The following is a 19,725-nucleotide window of genomic DNA, read 5'->3' as shown; positions in this document are numbered from 1 at the left end:
CTTTAAGTACACATATTGCATTTTTTTGCTTCCCTAATTGCTGTAATTGCTTTCTGGACATTTTATTATGCAAATGCTGGAAAACAACGAATCTTTGTATTTCTGAACTGCGCTATGGTTCATTAATTTTGTGCCCGCAGTCTCTGATTCTACACATGCAATCTAAGTTAAATTTCTCTGCTTTTATGTTTTTTGCATTACATTTATCCACATTAACCACACCATTCAGTACTATCAAATCACAATCATATCCAATCTGAACCTTCAGCTTTCCAAAGAATAGTTTCCTTCATAAATTAATTCAGAAAATAATTCCCTGCTGTCTTACTTATACAATGTTCTTTTTAAAGATAATGGGGTACACTGACGCTAGAATGGCACTAGTAAAGGCCGATTTAAGGTTGGATTAATTTGTTTTGACTTGTTACTAAGGGCTCTGTTGATGCATCCTAGTATACTATATATTCACACTGCATGGATAATTCCTTTGAGTGGTCAATGATCAGGTACATATTCAGGCACTGTTGAGAGCATCCTAACATGTTGCATCATTGTGTGGTACAGAAACTGCACTGCAGTAGACAGTAGGGGTCTGCAATGGATATTGAAAACCTGCACCAGTCAATGTTTCACCCGCCCTCCAGGACATCTATACAGAAAAGTGCCAACAATATCATGAAGGATCCTACCCGCCCTGCTTATGGTGGGAAGCGGCTGCACAACACCCATGCCAGGAACACTAGATTTAAAAACAGTTACTTCTCCCAAACTGTCAGGGTGATCAACAGCTCCATCCAGTAATCCCATTACCACTACATACACATCACCTCGCATTACTTTATGTACATATGATTATTCTATGTAGATGTACATTATCTTTTATAGGATTGCTTTTATATTTATATTTATTGCATTTTTTGTTTTTTTATTGTGTTTTTCTATGCTACAGCCAGAGTAACAATCATTTTGTTCTCCTTTATATCCATGTAATGAAAAATGGCAATAAACAATCTTAAATTTTAAAACAAATATCCTTCTGTTTTCTCATTGCATCAAGCATTATGAGGCAGAAAATACAAAAGCCTGAAAATACATACCACCAGCCTTAAGGACAGCTTCAACCCCACTGTTATAAGCGATTGAGTGGTTCTCTGGTACAATAAGATGGACTAAATAGACAGAGCTTGTTATGATCTTGCACCTTATTGTCTACTAGCACTGCAGTTCCTCTGTAGCTGTTACACTTTATTCTACATTCTGTTATTGCTTTACTGTACTCTACCCAAAAGTACTATGTAATGAGTTGATCTGAGTGAACAAGCTTTGTATTATATGTCAGTTCATGTGATGATAATAAGCCAACTGTAGTTCAAATTCTAATTCCAGATATGTGAAAATGAAACTGAGGTCTTTGAATGAATGAAATAGGAAGTCAAGAGGCTGAATGGCCTTTTCCTGTTCTTAATCTCTCCTGCTGTCATGTAATATGTAAAGAATATAGAAGCCATTTGGCTTATTTTTAAGTTGAATAAGCGGATTTCTGCAGTGTAAAACCTCAAAGTATACAACTGAATTACACAGTGGCAAAGTGTATTGAGTGTTCAGTGAAGAAGATCATTTTCAGCTTCATAAACACAAGGGATTATGCAGATGCTGGAAATCCAGAGTAACACACATAAATACTAGAGGAAGTCAGCAGGTTAGGCAGCATCTATGGAATTAATAAACAGTTTATGTTTCAGGCCAATACCCTTCTTCAGGACTGGAAAGGAAGGAAAAGACACCAGAACAAGAAGGTGGAGAGAGGGAAGGAGGACTAGCTGGAAGGTGACAGGTGAAGCTGGGTGTGTGGGAAAGGTAAAGGGCTAGAGTGAAGGAATCTGATAGGAGAGGAGAGTCGACTATGGGAGAAAGGGGAGGCAGGAGGGGCACCCGGGGGAGTTGACTGGCGGGTGAGGAGAATAGGGCAGAGGCCAGAGTAGGGAAAAGGAGTTCCTCAGGGTTGAGGATAGCAGCACCTCACATTCCATCTAGGTTGCTTCCAACCTGATGATATGAACATTGATTTCTTCTTCTGGTAATTTTTCACTCCCCCTTTCCTCTTCTATTCCCCACTCTGGCCTCTGATCTCTTCTCCTCACCTGCCAATCAACTCCCCAGATGCCTCTCCTTCCTTTCACTCTTCCATGGTCCACTCTCCTCTCCTATCAGGTTCCTTCTTCTCCAACCCTTTACCTTCCCCACCTGGTTTCACCTATTTCTTTCTATCTAGTACTCCTTCACCTCCCTCCACCTTTTTATACTGACATCTTCCCCTTCCTTTCTGGTCCTGAAGAAGGGTCTCAACCTGAAACATTGACTGTCTGTTCATTTCCATAGACGTTGCCCGATCTGTTGAGTTCTTCCAGTAGTCTGCATGTGATTCTCAGCTTTATGCTTGAAGGGATAATCACTCAGATTAATAGCAAACTTCAAAATCCGTTATTTACTTCAGCATTAATTTTTTTCCAATAGGATATGATAATATAGTTAGCTGGGCATCTTTCTCAAGGAATAGTATTTCATTGATTGAAGATTTTTTGCTCTGTAGTAATTTTATACATACAGAAAATGTGGGGATTGCTGAGAGATAATACACATTAAAGTAGGATGGCACTTGACTTGGAAAGAAAACTGAAACAGTTAAGTGTTCACAGATGTTTCTGTTCTGATGGCAAGTATTATGGGTTCAGCAGGGGGAGCCTATTGTAGTTGCAGCTCACCAGAGAAAGAAAGAATGCATGTTTAGATAGGTTTATCCGCTAATTATCCACTAGTTTTTAAAGATGTCAAGTGATACAATTATCCAGACAATATCCTAATCCTCCAAGGATATAGCCACACCTCTAGCAAACAAACATATGTATGGTTATAATAACTGTTCTCAAATAACAATGTTAAGAAAGCTAAAATATCAGGACTGGGCCTAAATTATATCATCTTAGAAGTTTTACAGAAAAGTGAGGGTGGAGAAAGTGTAGCATTTGTAATTAGAATAGAGAAACAGTAGATCACAGGATCCATTTTAAGATGGTGCTGGTGACCCTCGGTGACATCTGACTGGTGGCTAACAAAACAAGTAAAGCAACTAAATACTTTGTTAACCACACTTTTTCTGGAAAATCACCATCACAAGTAACGCAACAAGAGAAAATGTTGGAAATCCGAGCAACACACACAAGATGCTAGAGGTACTCGGGCAGCATCTATAGAAAGGAGTTCTGTCGACATTTCAGGCCGAGACCCTTCAGGATTTCCTTTCTGTTTGGCGTGGGTTTTGGTCTGAAATGTCAGCTGTAACCTTTTCCATGGACGCTGCTGTGTTCCTCCAGCATCTTGTGTGTGTAAATAGTCTGTAACTTCCCTTTGGACTTGGAGGCAATTCAATCTGGAATTCCCGAGGCAAGGCGATGCAGTGGGCCCGTCAAGGACAGCATGGAAGGTCGGGCACGGGGTGAATTGAAGCAGTGGAGTCCAGCCCCCGGAGTGTGTCTGTGCTACCGAACATGATGTTCAGATGGAGATTTACAGGCTGTATTGAGGCAGCGATGTCCGGCATATCCAACGGCACAACCTGTTGTTCTGACAGAGGTTTACGGGCTAAAGTGAGGCCGCAAAGTCCAGCTTATCTAAGTGGCAGGACCTGTTGTTCAGATGGAGATTTACAGGTCAAATCGAGGTGGCAAAGTCCAGTGTTTCCAAATGGCAGAACCTGTTGTTAGGATGGCGATTTAAGCACTGGGCCAGATTGGAAAGGTCAGGTGTCAAGGCTCGAGGAGGGGTGGGGGCCGTTCAGATCAGTGCTCAATGCGATAGAGCCCACTGTTCAGATAGAGAGTTAAGCACTGGGCCAGATTGAAAAGGTCAGGGTGTAGGTGTCACAACCACGGATTCGGCAGCGCAGTAGATACGGCAATTGCGCTTGTGAATATGCACGTGTCAGCTAATTATTATTTAATTGTGATAGTATTTAACTCCATATTTGTCATCGTAGTGCTTGTCGAGACTTGGACAGAGCATAGCAACGCTTTGCTGCCTGCTTGCATTTGGCCTTGCCTGAGAAATTGGACTGTTGAGTCAACTGACTCTGAAGACTAGCAGTATTTGTTTAATATTTAGATGTTCTTTTCAGCCACAGTTTAGGCTTCGTTTTCCATTTGAGAAATTTAGTTAACGGCCCTGTTTGTTTTATTTTCCCTTTAACACTGTTCGCATTGAAGTTTGTGAACTATCAACCCACCTCAGTGTCTCTCACTCCACACTTGGGCCATATCTGAACCAGCTGACAGTAGGGGCTCAAGACAGTAGGGGCTCAAGGCGAATTGCGGACATTGCAGATTGCAGATTGCTGCTCCCTGTGTTTACTCGGCTCTGTGCGGTACTATGGAATTCTCTTTGTGGACTTCAGTTCAGAAACACCATTTGCTTGTGGTTACTGTTTGCATGATTTTTTTTCACTGCACAATGGGTGTTCAATGGTCTTTTTTTTACTTGTGGGTTATTTTATTATTTTATTGTGTTATGGGCATGATGTGGTTTTTATTCTCTGCACACTGAGAGTTGGACAGTCTTCTATATATATATTCTTTATTTGTGTGCCCTTGTTTTGTGGCTGCCTGTTAGGAGATGAACATCAAGGTTGTATAATGTATACATATGTACGGGGTCTTTCTTTTTGTTAGAGTTAAAATGGCGACTTTGTTATGTTAATCTGGGGAATGCGGCTTTGTTGTGTTAAACGCTGAGAAAGTTTGCGCTAGCAGCTTATTTTGGTTTAGAGGGTGATAAGAGGGTGCTATTAACCAATTGGGATAGTTGTTATGGTTTTGGTGTATTTGAAGATACTGTATGCGCGGGGTTTTGGGGCAGAAGGCGGGAGAGCAAGACAGAGGATGGACCAGGTGCTGTGAGTCTGCTAATGGGGTCGGACCCCGAGGTGGGACGTTCGGCGAGGAGACGGAGACGGACTCGTGTGGAGTGTCTGGTCGACCACCATTGTTGGTCCCAGGCGGCCGGTTGAGGTGGTCCGAGGGGGTCGCAGGGTGAAGAAGAAGGTCCTTGAGCTCCAACGGTTTTTGTGCACGAAGAGATTGAACTTTGATAAGTGTGGTGCCTTCTATTTTCCTTTTATATTTTATTCTCTTTTAATTATATAGTTCCAGTAATATCTATAAACTGTAAATCATTTAATTGCATCTGGTGTATTGTCTGTTATTTGGGAGGGGTGGGGTACCTCACACAGCATCCACACAAATGAATTATCCAGTTTGCCAGGGCCGAGGCTGTTTCTCTAGATGACAGCAAGCCGAGCGACCCTGAGGGTGGCCAGGGGGGCTACATTGTGGGGGCTCGTCCGGGATGCTTGAGTCTGTTGGTATGCTGTGTGGGTGCCCTGTTTAAATCTGTAATGTGTGTCTCTGTGGGTTATTTGCTGTTGATTACTGTATGCGTGGTGGGTGAGGTCTTTGTTCGAGTTCAGGCTGGCATTGACGAGTTGGAGGTGGCACTCGGGGCTGTCCATGCGGTTGGGAGAGAGAGGAAAGAGTGGTCTGATTTGGAGGTAGAGTCTGCGAATAAATGTTCTAGCTCTGGCAGGCTCCGCCTGGCACTTGGGATAGTGTCCACCCCGAGAGGGGCGGAGACTTGCGAGACGTGGGTGGAGTGGATCTCTCAGTTGTTAGTTGAGTGGCAGTGCTCGGTTGAGGGAGAGCGACAGGGATTGGTCGAAAGTTTGAGTAGGCGGGCTGGTGACGGTGTTAGAGCTGTCAGGTTCACTTACACCGTAGTGACAGCTGTCAGTTATTTGAAAGAGGGGGGAAAGTTTTCAGTGTGTCTTCTCTGGCTAGTAGGGCTGCTAAATTGCTTGCAGTGCCAGGGGGATCATTTCAGGGAATCAGTGGTTCAGCTGATCAGAGAGGTGTCGGGAAACTTAGTGGAGGCCCAGTGGGGGAACGGCCTGGGGTCTCTGGGGAAGCACGTCACAGCAATGTACCAATGAACTTCCGAAAGGAAAAGACCCTATTCCTGAAGGCCTAGAGGGGCCACGCCCCAGGGTGTCGCTATGGATAGAGGGAAGTGATGCTAAAGCTATCCTCGACCCTGGGGCACAGATCAAGTTGTTGTACAGTTCGTTTTACAACCGGTGTCTGAAGCATTTATCCTTGACAACCGCAAGGGCACCGGAGACTTTGGGTACTAGTGGCAGTAGTTATCCAGAAGACGATGATTGGTTAATGACCCTGGAGGTCATGGAGGCATTTTCTGGGCACCTAGCGTGTCGAGTTGCTTCTGAGGACGTGTGTAGCAGCCTTGAGCCGGTACTGAATTTAAATGAGACCCGGCAGTGGTACGGCTTGGGGAAAGTAGCTGAGGGTGAGACCCTCTTAGTAGATGCTCTGAACTACCACGAGGGAGGAGAGTTGACCACTGAAGACACCTCAGTGAGAGAGAGGTCGTGGCAACTGGACCCTGGCGGCGTGGAAGATGAAGGCAGCGTGTGAGTGGATTATGCGATGTGGTTTAATGTGCTGTATCTGAGGAGTGGATGTTGCCAGATCCTGAGGAGTGCGGCTGTTGAGCTGAAGATGGCCTTTACTAGTTCCCTAGGAGTCTTCCGATCCGAAAAGATGCCCAAGGGCATATCTGGAGCCCCTGCATCCTTCCCGCGGGGCATGAGGAAGACCATGGGGGAAGTGAAGGTGTGTAGAGTTTTGATGTATGTGGATGACCGCCTGGAGCTTGGATTCGCCTGGGGGGACTATGAGGCGAGGTGAGTGGCTGAGCCAGGGCAACTGAAGCGAATTGTCAAATGTGGAAGAGATTTTGGCTGGAGGAGTTTGGTGCAATGTGAGGAAAATGACCCGACATACCAGTTGAACTTCCTGGTGTTGGGACAGACGGTGGTGGACTGGGGGATGGAAACCCAGGTCGTCAATCTGAATGAGACACAGGGAAGAGAGGGATTTGCACCGCACTGCGGTCATGTACTGATGAATTAATCCAGCGAGAAGAAACAGTAGCCCACCTTGGAAGGGATCAGCAGAAACTCAAGACGTCGATTCAGAACAGATTGGAAGATTTGCAAGTTGGGGAAGATCTAGGAAGTGTTCTGACTAAGGTCAACAGAAAACCGAGAGCCCAGGGAGGTGAGTTTGACTACACTCCCGAGGAGGTAAAGAAATGGAGGACATCTCGGAAAAGGGAGGCGGACGCTTGAAAGGAACCTGAAGATGACTATCGCGAGTTTAAATGAAGTGGAAAAACTGAAAGTTGACCTGGAAGACGCCCTCAGGAAGAAACAACCGGAGGCTGAACATCCTTTAACTGCTGCATTTCAGGTCAGGGCGGAAGAAGCTGGTAGGGTAACTGCGTCCCAGATTGAGATGGTCAAGAACCTTGAGTCAGAACTGCTGAGGCTGTGGCGAGAGTTGAAGGAATCCACGAAGAAGCTGACGTCTCGACTGCAGGAGGCTGAAGGAGTAGCCCCGGCTAAATGTTTCAGTTTGGAGAAACTTAAACAGCAGCTACCGATCGAGGGAATGAGGAAGGATACGGATTCGAAGGATGATGTGCTGCACATGTGGTACATGCTGCCTTTCGCTAACTTCCCTGTGATTGAGGAAGAGACCTTTGGCCCTTCTCCCACTGAGTCAGGTGTAGTGAGGAGGGCTAGCTGTGGGCAGTCTGAGTTACGGCAGGATCAGGAAGGAGGAGAGGCGGGGCCCCGGACACGGACTGGGGGCTCCGAGCTGTAGTAGTGGCCTGAGTGAGAGAGGAGTTGGCAAGCAGGCCCGAGATATCCCTAGTAGTGCCTGAGCCTTTCGGGTTTAGGTGAGGGGGTACGGAGGTCTCAGAGGATTAAGAAGCTCCCAGATAGGTTGGCCTATGTAGCGCCCGTGGGACGGGAGTAAGGTCCACTGTTTGGGGAGCACTGTCACTGTGTGTATCTGTGTTGTGTGTCTGCAGGACTGATTGGTGAGTTATTTAGAAGTCATGAGGAGACATGACTTTTTGTGGTGGGGGGAGAGTGTACGGGGTCTTTCTTTTTGTTAGAGTTAAAATAGCGACTTTGTTATGTTAATCTGGGGAATGTGGCTTTGTTGTGTTAAACGCTCAGAAAGTTTGCGCTAGCAGCTTGTTTTTCCTTTAGAGTGTGGTAAGTAGGTGCTATTAACCAATTGGGATAGTTGTTATGGTTTTGGTGTATTTGAAGATACTGTATGCGCGGGGTTTTGGGGCAGAAGGCGGGAGAGCAAGACAGAGGATGGACCAGGTGCTGTGAGTCCGCTAACGGGGTCAGATCCGGAGGCGGGACGTTCGGCAAGGAGACGGAGACGGGCTCGTGTGGAGTGTCTGATCGACCACTGTTGTTGGTCCCAGGTGGCCGGTCGAGGTGGTCCGAGGGGGTCGCAGAGTGAGGAAGAAGGTCCTTGAGCTCCAACGGTTTTTGTGCACGAAGAGATTGAACTTTGATAAGTGTGGCGCCTTCTATTTTCCTTTTATATTTTATTCTCTTTTAATTATATAGTTCCAGTAATATCTATAAACTGTAAATCATTTAATTGCATCTGGTGTATTGTCTGTTATTTGGGCGGGGTGGGGTACCTCACACAGCATCCACACAAATGAATTATCCAGTTTGCCAGGGCCGAGGCTGTTTCTCTAGATGACAGCAAGCCGAGCGACCCTGAGGGTGGCAGGCTACACATAATTTGATCACAAATGTACTTTGAACTTTGGAAAATCTAAGACGACTATTTTGAATATGATGCTAATCCTATCTGTCTGTACATGATGTGTATCCCTCCATTTCCTTCATGTTCCTGTGTCTGTTTAAGTGGCTCTTAAATGCCACTATCTTGCCTTCTTCTACCACCATCTCAGCAGAATTTTCCAGGAACCTACCTCTCGAAGTATAAAAAAACTTGCCTAAACACTTTACTTAACTTTCCCTCTTATAAAGCTATTCAACATTCTACCTCAGGAAAGAGACTCTGACTATCTAACAAATTTATGCTTCTCATAATTTTGTAAACTTTTATCAAGTTCCCCCTCGGCCTCCAATGCTCCAAGTTTGTCTAACTTTTCCTTGTGGCTAATATTCTCTAATCTAGGCAACATCCCAGTGAAAATCTTCCACATTCTCTAAATCCTCCGTAATAGATGACCAAAATTCCACGCAATTCTCCAGTGTGGCATAACCCAAGTTTGATAGAGCTGACTCTTATACTCAACACCCCATCTGATGAAGACAACCATACCATACCCATTTTTACCACCTTGTTGCCACTTTCAGGGAACTATAGACTTGGACCCAAGATCCCACTAAACATCAGTGTTCTTAAGGGTTCCGCCATTTACTGAATACATTCTCCTTTTGTTTGACCTCCTAAAGTACACTTCACACTTGCTCTAATTAAAATTTCATTTGCCATTTCTCCATCCATATCAGCAGTGGATCTATTTCCTGTTATATCCTTGACACCTTTCTTTTTTATCCACAACTTCAGCAATTCTTGTGCCACCTGCAAACATACTGATCAGCTCATTGACATTGTCATCCAAGTAATTTATATTTATCACAGAATTCCAGCACTGATCCCTGTAGAATAACACAGACCCTTCCACGTTACGTCTCCCCACCGCCCTAACTCCATAGACAAGACAAATTTGAATCTTATCTGTCAAGTCACCATGGATGCCATGCAGCTTAATCTTCAATTTACGCTGAGGGAGCTTGTCAAATTTCTTACTAAAGTAACATTCACTGCACCACTCTCATCAATCACTTTCATCACTTCCTCAAAAAGCTCATTTTTGTAAGACATGAATAATACACACAAAATGCTGAAGGAAATTCCCAGGTCAGCCAGTCTATGGAAAGGAATAAAGAATCAACGTTTTGAGCTGAAACTCCTCATCAGAACTGGAAAGTAAAGTGTGGGGTGGGGGGGGGGGAACCAGAATAAGAAGGTGGGGGGAGGGGAAGCAGTACAAGCTAGAAGGTGATAGGCGAAACCATGTGAGTGGGAAGGTGGGTGGGGGAGGGGGATGAAGTGAAACGCTGGATGGTGATAGGTGGAAAAGGTAAAGGGCTGAAGAAGATGGAGTCTAGTCCCGCTCAAAACCATGTTGACTATCCCTAATAAAGCCATACTTTTCCAAATCTGTTTAAATACTTTCCTTAAGCATCCTCTCCAAGTAGTTTCACTACCACTGTGATGAGTGGGTAGGTTTTCTTCACATAAAGAGTGGTGGCTGTCTAAAGTGGCAGCTAAGGATCTAAGAGGCATTAAAAGTAAGGACTACCTTATGAGGAATATCATGATAGTTAAGCCAACTTTGGGGACTTTATGGTTGCAACTGTTACATGGTACTGTGATGTGGTATCATTTAGTATTGGACATATTAAACAAGCAGGTAGCAAATGGGGGATAGTTTAATGGAGGTTTTGGTGTGTCATGTGGCTTGGGATAAACAAACTAAATAACTGACAGGAAAATAATGAGTTTCTGAAATGTGATCAAGTTTATTTTTTTTGCAAAAGTGTATCCTCACACCAACAAGAGGCTATACTGAACTTATTATTATATATGAGTAAAACATAATTAACAGTCTAACATACATTATCATCCATGCAACATAGTGTTTGAAAGGAGGTCACACAGATATTAAGGTCTTAGATCTGGATAAAGGTGATATCAATAAAATGAACCAGAGGACCCAGAGGATGGGCAAGAGGTATATTCAGAGGGACAGAGGGAGAAAAAGGAGAGTGAGAGAAAGAATGTGTGCATAAAAATGAGTAACAGATGGGGTACGAGGGGGAGGTGGGGCCTTAGCGGAAGTTAGAGAAGTCAATGTTCATGCCATCAGGTTGGAGGCTACCCAGACGGAATATAAGGTGTTGTTCCTCCAACCTGAGTGTGGCTTCATCTTTACAGTAGAGGAGGCCGTGGATAGACATGTCAGAATGGGAATGGGATGTGGAATTAAAATGTGTGGCCACTGGGAGATCCTGCTTTCTCTGGCGGACAGAGCGTAGATGTTCAGCAAAGCGGTCTCCCAGTCTGCGTCGGGTCTCACCAATATATAAAAGGCCACATCGGGAGCACCGGACGCAGTATATCACCCCAGTCGACTCACAGGTGAAGTGATGCCTCACCTGGAAGGACTGTTTGGGGCCCTGAATGGTGGTAAGGGAGGAAGTGTAAGGGCATGTGTAGCACTTGTTCCGCTTACACGGATAAGTGCCAGGAGGGAGATCAGTGGGGAGGGATGGGGGGGACGAATGGACAAGGGAGTTGTGTAGGGAGCGATCCCTGCGGAATGCAGAGAGAGGCGGGGAGGGAAAGATGTGCTTAGTGGTGGGATCCCGTTGGAGGTGGCGGAAGTTACGGAGAATAATATGTTGGACCCGGAGGCTGGTGGGGTGGTAGGTGAGGACCAGGGGAACTCTATTCCTAGTGGGGTGGTGGGAGGATGGAGTGAGAGCAGATGTACGTGAAATGGGGGAGATGCGTTTAAGAGCAGAGTTGATAGTGGAGGAAGGGAAGCCCCTTTCTTTAAAAAATGAAGACATCTCCCTCGTCCTAGAATGAAAAGCCTCATCCTGAGAGCAGATGCGGCAGAGACGGAGGAATTGCGAGAAGGGGATGGCGTTTTTGCAAGAGACAGGGTGAGAAGAGGAATAGTCCAGATAGCTGTGAGAGTCAGTAGGCTTATAGTAGACATCAGTGGATAAGCTGTCTCCAGAGACAGAGACAGAAAGATCTAGAAAGGGGAGGGAGGTGTCGGAAATGGACCAGGTAAACTTGAGGGCAGGGTGAAAGTTGGAGGCAAAGTTAATAAAGTCAACGAGTTCTGCATGCGTGCAGGAAGCAGCGCCAATGCAGTCGTCGATGTAGCGAAGGAAAAGTGGAGGACAGATACCAGAATAGGCACGGAACATAGATTGTTCCACAAACCCAACAAAAAGGCAGGCATAGCTAGGACCCATACGGGTGCCCATAGCTACACCTTTAGTTTGGAGGAAATGGGAGGAGCAAAAGGAGAAATTATTAAGAGTAAGGACTAATTCTGCTAGACGGAGCAGAGTGGTGGTAGAGGGGAACTGATTAGGTCTGGAATCCAAAAAGAAGCGTAGAGCTTTGAGACCTACCCATCCAGCTCTCGGCTCTATCCCTCCCCCTCCTGTCTTCTCCTATCATTTTGCATCTCCCCCTCCCCCTCCAGCTTTCAAATCCCTTACTCACTCTTCCTTCAGTTAGTCCTGACGAAGGGTCTCGGCCTGAAACGTCGACTGTGCCTCTTCCTATAGATGCTGCTTGGCCTGCTGCGTTCACCAGCAACTTTGATGTGTGTTGCTTGGCAAATATGCTAATGTGTGAAGAATAGTGGAGAACTCAAGTATGAATTTGTTGTGATACAAAGCCAGTTTATGCCCCTAAAGGGAAAGAACTCGGATGAGGAGGTGGAGGGGGTGGGTGATTAAGTTTGCAGATACACAAAGTCGGGAGGTCATGGGTATGTAGAAGATTGTCGTAGATTACAATTGAATATAGACAGGATGCAGATTTGAGTGGAGAAGTGACAGATGGAGTTCAATCCAGAAAACTGTGAAGTGATACACTTCATGGCAGTGTACAACATTAATGGCCGGATTCTTAGCAACGTGGAGGAGCAGTCAGATTTTGAGGTCCAGATCTATAGACCCCTTAAAGTTGCCATGCAAGTTGATGGGGTGGTAAAGAAGGCATATGGTGTGCTGGTCTTCATTAGGAGGGGGATTGAGGTATTGTTGAAGGTCTCTAAAACTCTGGTTAACCACACTTACGAGTACTGTGTTCAGTTCTGGTCACCTTATTATAGGAAGGATATGGAAGCTTTATAGAAAGTGCAGAGGATACCTACCAGAATGATGCCTGGATTAAAGAACATGTCTGATGAGGAACTGTTGTGCCAGCTAGGGCTTTTCTCTTTGGAGCAAAGGAGGGTGAGAGGCTACTTACTAGAGGTGTATAAGATGATGACAGTCATGGATAGAGTGGACACCCAGCACCTTTTTCCCAGGGTGGTGGTGGCCAATACTAGAAGATATCCATTTAAGGTGAGTACATGAAAGCTTAGGGGAGATGTCAGAGGTAAGTTTTTCACATCAAGAGTGGTGTTAAGTTTTTCACATCAACACAGGCAATGCCTGGAATGCATTGCCTGTGTTGGTGGTAGATGGGGCTAGCTTGATTATGGAGTATATTTATGTTGGTCAGCACAACTGTGATATACTGCTTTATGTTCTAATAACCGAAAATATGAAGAACAATATTTTTAATTAGCATATAATTAGCAGAAAAGAGTGGAGATCTTGACAATCAAAATAAATACCAAGGTGCTTGTTCAAGTCTTTGAGATATTAAGTGGGACTATTTTGATGGATGGAGAAAATCTAAAATGAATGGGCATAGTCTAAAAATTAGAACTGGGCAGGTCAGGAGTGAAATTAGGGTGGGAGAAATGTTGAATTCTTTCCCACAAATGGCATGGATGTGAAGTCAACTGTTAATTTTCAATCTGTGGTAGAAAGACTCCAGTCAACCAAATTTAATACATGAGAGGTCAGAGATCATCCTTAATATCCTTGAAGCCAGACTCGCACTGACTAATCATGTTCAAGAGTGTAAATGTTCCTGTTACGTTTTTATGTCAGCCTAACTTGGTTAAACAAAACTGTAATCAAGAAAAATTTCTACCTGGAAAACATATCAATGCTTGTTTTCATTTCTAACTCTTAACTTGTTGAATTTATCAACTAATTACAGAAACCCTTACATTTGTCACAACATGAATTGATTTTCTATATTTAGTCACTTTTTGTTTGAGAGATACATAATATTAACACTGACATTGCAGCCATGCTAAAAACAAGAGGAGTGCTCCTTTTGTGAGGCCAACCATACCCTTCAAGATTCAAATTCAATTGGTTTATAATATAATACAGATTAATCAAAATAGGCAGGTTGAACTTAACTCACATTTCACTCCAATGAAAGTCAATTCATGGCTTTGTAACACGAGGAGTCCTGACGAAGGGTCTCGGCCCGAAACGTCGACTGTACCTCTTCCTAGAGATGCTGCCTGGTCTGCTGCATTCACCAGCAACTTTTTTGTGTGTTGATGGCTTTGTAATATCATTAGAACCTATATACCAACTTTAAAGTCAAGTTCACACAATAAATACACTTCTATGATACTCTGGCAAAATCACTGGGCACCTATCATCAAGTGAGCGCATTTCCTCAAATTGAACTTCTGTGTTGAGATTATAAAGTGTATGAGAGATGATGGTTTTCAGAAAATGAATGAAAATACTCAATATTTTCTTCAACTCTGCACCATAAATCATATGCATCTCTAATATCCACGTTGTAGATGAAGAGGATCAACATTTGAAGAGAACGTTAAGATCAATCTGATTAACAGGAGCAAAGGGTGCCAGATGTGCCACAAATGCACACCAATACAGATTCTGACATTAAGCTAATTGATACCAATGTAGCTGGAGAGCACTAAGCATAATTGTCAGCCAAGAATCAAGATACAGTACATGGTTCTATCTTTCTAAAAGGTCTTTGAGCTAACTATGGCCACAAAATTAAATTGCAAATGCTGAAGGTACTTGGATGAAGAACAGTTTTCCCAAAACCTCACCACTTCCCTCCTTCTACTCCCATTCCATTCACAGAGCTATCTGAGAAAAGGAGACAACTAAATAAAGACTGATTTGCGTTACAATAAGATGATGCCATGTTGTTAAAGCTGATTATATAGCCAACCAGAAAGAGAAGCAAATTCCAATAAGTTGAGCTGAAGCAACCTTAAATAATAGTACAGTAAATATTCAGAGGCTGACAGCAAACCTGTCTTTCTTGATACCTGAGAGTTATCTATGGCAGGTTGAAGAAAGTCAGACTCACACTGACTGATGTTCTCCTTAAGCCAGCTGCAAGAAAAAAAAAGCCACTGTACATTGCATTTGTCAACCTGGAGAAAATGTTTGACATTGTCAGTAGACCAGGCTTGAGCAAGTAAACATTAGATGCTCCCAGTGTTACTCACACAGTTCTTGCCTTCCACAAAATCTATGGCACAATTCAGTTTTATGGGTCAATCTTTGACGGGCTTTAGATGAGAATACATTCCAAAGCAAGGCTGTACTTTGCTGCTCAAAGGTTTGAGGGCTGAGAGGAAAGCATATACCTTCATACAAGATCAGATGGCTGTCTCTACGATCCATCAGATGTAAAGGCCACAACAAAACTGAGGCACATACTGGAGATTATTCTAGGTTTCAAGGTTATTGCCCAGGTGTGAGGTTGGATTGCTCTGGGCACTGAGTTGACTTGAAGAGGTCGAGAGTGGCTTCAGGTTGGGTGGCAAAATCTGGGCCTGGAACAAGTCACTTGGCAGCGTGGTCTAGGCCCAGAGCCCTGTTGACCAGTGCAAGGTATAATGCGTTGTTTAGATAATTTAAATGCTGGCCCAGATTGGAGGTAAGAACCAACTTTGCTCACTTTTCGCGATTTTCACTGCTCTTTCCAGGGTGCGGAGCCTTTTGCTGTTCCGTTGTTGGGTCAATTTTAATGTTGGCCTAGATAGACTGAAAAGACAGGAACGAAAGCCAATTTCACCGATTTTCGGCAATGGTCATCTCCATGGAGCAGGGGCTATGAAGACTGCACCTGCTGCTATGTCCCATGCCTGCTAATATGATGAACTGATAAGCGAAGCATACGCTGGGCTGCTCCGGGTTTGGATTTGAGGACTAACTTTTGGTTCGGAATGCTGTTGTTGAATGCTCTTGCACATCGAGTGTTGGTCTTTTATTTATATTTCTATTCATTTTTTTTCTTTAAATTGGGTTCTTTCGGGTTTCTTGCTTTGTGGCTGCCTGCGAGCAAGCGAATCTCAAGGTTGTATAACTTACACATTCTTTGATAATAAATGTGCCTGAAATGTACTTGAATCTTGAATACTTGCTGCGTTCAAATGTTTTCAGGAAGGATGTTGACTAATGATCACCATCTATCAGCCTTGACTATACATCTCTTGTGACAGTGAACATGTTTTGGTACTTTAGATTGGCAGAGAATAACAGCAGTTAAAAAAAAATAAAATGTACACATTGAAAATGCTGCCATACTTTCTGTAAGTCCTCCAAACAAACTTACATAATTTACTATCGCAGAGTAAAAGTGATGCCTTCAGTGTTTGTTTCCCACCTTAGTTTCAGCATCATAGCAAGACAGAATCACCACCATTGATGTCATGACCAAAACCAACCTGACAAATATCAATGTGTTTCTCAAACATAAATGCAGATACTCCACGGTGTCTATGCAGGATGAAAGATGGCCAGGTCTTGAAAGGAAATGTCTTGCATGGCCAAGTTGCACGTAGGAGAAGAAGAACTGGACACTTGACCTTTAGATTTGAAGACTGCTTCAGATGGAAATTCCATATTTTAGGATTGGCACAAATCTTTAGGAAGCTTTTGCAAGACCACCCTACTCAGTCCTGGGCTCCAACACCAAATGAGAAAATGTTACTGGACCTGCAACAGAGTGGCATTTAAAATAAACAGTGGTCCTTAGTGACATTTGCACCGGCGTCCACCGTGTTAGCACTTGCAACTCTAATATCAATTCCTATAGGTCTGCAAGAAAATGCACCACTAGTCAATGGAGGAGCTACAATAACCACCATCACTCAGTTTTTAAACCTGTCAAAAAAGTAGCATTTTAATGACAGCTTCTACCCTGCTATTATAAGATCTTTGAATTTTCCCCTGATATTATAAGATGTACTCTTGACCTCACAATCTACCTTGTTATGTTGATGCACCTTATTATCCATCGGCACTGCACTCTCTATTTAACTGTTTATTCTGCATTCAGTTCTTGTTTTACCTTGTACTTTCTCAATGCATTATGCAATGAATTGATTTGTAAGAACAGTACCTCAGTACATGTGACAATAATAAAGCAATTCTAATTGTAATTCTAAATCAATACTTGGTGGGAATGCATATTTTTCCCACTAATCCAAAACTATATACAAATAGATTAAAATTGTGCTGTGCACTTTATTTTAGAATAGAGTTGCAACAAGAAAAGCCACAAGGCCCTAAGGTTCAAAGCTTCCTGGAAGGCTCTTTGCTTCTACAATTTCAATTAGACTGCTTTAGTGCATTCAATGTACATCATTGGTTTAACCAGTCAACCAAGGTTCCAAGTAATTAAGTGCAAAACAGTAGAAGTAATTGTACTATTTATTAGGTTGTATTTTTCTGGGAATTGTGAAAATAGAATTTTACAAATATCATGACTTACCTCTTATAAGGGCAGTATTCAAGCCTATGAATGGGACTACTGAAGGAATCAATGAACGTAGCTCTCCTACACCCTACCCTCAGATTCAATGGGTTTGCTAACCCACTCAGCTGGGTACTAACATTCCTGCTATGTTCACAAGCATGAATCAATAAATGGATAATAAACAGTGACAAATTGCAAGATCTGGGTTTGGGTAAAAACCCACATGATTAACTTAAGTTCATTTCAAGGTGCTATTTTGTGCAGAATCTCAAAGAAAATTACTCTTTAAATCACGTGGTAATGTATGCTGTAAAATTAACAAGAGTGGAAATGCTGTACTTCTTTTAAGAGCTTCCAAATGGAGATGAAATGAAGACTTTTTCAGAAGTATTGAATGCAACAATGATGGCTGTTAAGATCTCTGAGGATGAGTGAATGAAAATGAGTTGATTTAGGCCTCTTCAAATAGATTATCCTGTGATCCTATAAATTTGCACTCTTCCTTGCTTGCAGCACAACATAAAGAGTGAGATACTAGGCATTCATGCACATAAGCTTTGACAATCAAAGGGTAAAAGGCGTCATTATCAATTATACAAACATAAAGAAAATGATTTCTATTTTTTAAATTAATTTCTTCATAGGGTATGGACTTTTGTGTGAATGCCAGCATTTATCACTCATCCATAAATGCTTTGGAGTCACAACTAGTCCAGACCGGATTAAGAAGGCAGATTTCTTTCTCAGAAAGGCAATGGTGATCAGATGGGTTTTACAACAATCTACAAGATTCAAAGTTCATGCCTAACCTGTTAAAAATATCAACTTATCTTTACTTAGTAAACATATGTACCCCTGCCCTCAGAATGGGATTCAGCTTGTATTTGGAACAATAACCCAAGGCTCTGGCTGCTAGTCAAGTAGTTTAACTGCATCTGTACAGTTTGGTCATAATGATAAATTGACATCCATTACACAGACTACAAGTGTTTCAAATATTACACAAGAAATATTAAATTTACAACTGTTTCCAGAGCACAAAACCAAACAATCATTTTACCACCACTTTGTAGTTTACAGTTAGCAAACAGATATTTTTACAAAATCTAAGGCAGAACAACAGAAACAAATTTAACAAGTGAAGGAAGCATTCCTACCTGATGGATGAAAGGACACTTGGTTGCCAGGATGAGGGCCTGCATCAAATGATAGCATTATTGCTACTTTCCGCACATCCCAAAGCTTTAGTATTCCATATGAGTCACAGGAAACAACTGTATCACCCTGCCAGGTAAACATAGAGATGTTTGTTTTTGTAACAGGTAAAGCTACAAATAATATATCTCATCTTTGCTGACTTCCAAAACATCAGACAAAATTAAAATAAGTCATGTATGTTATCCCAGTAGCCTGCAGTCACAGCAGAGTTAGTTCCCTGATTTCAATGCAGGCCATAGAGCAAATAGAGGAAATGTAACCGAGTAGTTTTGTAAAATGTGCTGCAGACTTATTAATCCTGATCTGCACTAATGCAAGTCAATAATCACCTTCAGATATTTGTTACATATGTAATACAACAGGTCAATAATGGTGTTGTTCATACCTCTGTAACAGTGATGCTGCTAAAACAAACTTTTTCATTGCACCTGTAACTCACCATATTTGTGCATTTGATAAAAACTCAACTTAACATATTTCATTTAAGCCACTCGTATCCCTTACATCCCTCCCAATCTGTTTTTCTTGAAATTTCTTTCTTCCTGGTGTAAATTCTCTTTCCAGGTTTCTACATTAACTAATTCAACTTCACTATTGGTAAGCACATTCAGAGTGAAAATATTGCTCCTAAAATGTCTTACTAGATTTATTAATGACTCTGTTATAATCATGGCTCCTGTTTTTGGACTCCACATAAGTGGATTTCTAAGGAGACACAAAAGACTGCAGATGCTGGAACCAGAAGCAACAAACAGTTCACTGGAAGAATTCAGAAGGTCAAGAGGCATCTATGGGAAGAAAGGTATTGTCAACGTTTTGGATCAAAATCCTGCCCAAATGATCGACAATTCCTGACCATGGGTCCTGATACAGGGTTTCAATCCAAAATATCCACAATTCTTTTCCTCCCCAAATGCTGCTTGACTTGCTGAATTATTTTAGATTGTTCAATGTACTGGATTTCTGAATCCTCAGTTAGGTTAGCCTTCTTGTTTCTAGTGAAAAGTTCTATAATTTGGTTTTAGGGTTACTTATTCATTGATATATTTTCACAAGTAGAACATGTTCTAATCATTATTACAACCCTGCATTAAAT

At 42.7% G+C, this 19,725-nt stretch overlaps 1 protein-coding gene across 2 annotated transcripts in view; it reads right to left on the bottom strand.

Annotated features, from left to right (window-relative positions):
• The window catches only part of LOC134348350 (sperm-associated antigen 16 protein), an 856,325-nt gene that overhangs the window by 200,818 nt on the left and 635,782 nt on the right, over nt 1–19,725 (bottom strand). For both annotated transcript variants that reach the window (XM_063051565.1, XM_063051566.1), the window contains one exon: nt 18,569–18,695. In XM_063051565.1, the coding sequence (XP_062907635.1) occupies nt 18,569–18,695 (127 nt within the window). The remainder of the gene's footprint in view (nt 1–18,568; nt 18,696–19,725) is intronic.

This window comes from Mobula hypostoma, chromosome 6 (genome assembly GCF_963921235.1).
Source record: "Mobula hypostoma chromosome 6, sMobHyp1.1, whole genome shotgun sequence".
Lineage (NCBI taxonomy): Eukaryota > Metazoa > Chordata > Chondrichthyes > Myliobatiformes > Myliobatidae > Mobula > Mobula hypostoma.
Note: the sequence above shows the minus strand (reverse complement) of the source record. Positions and strands in the feature narration are given on the sequence as shown.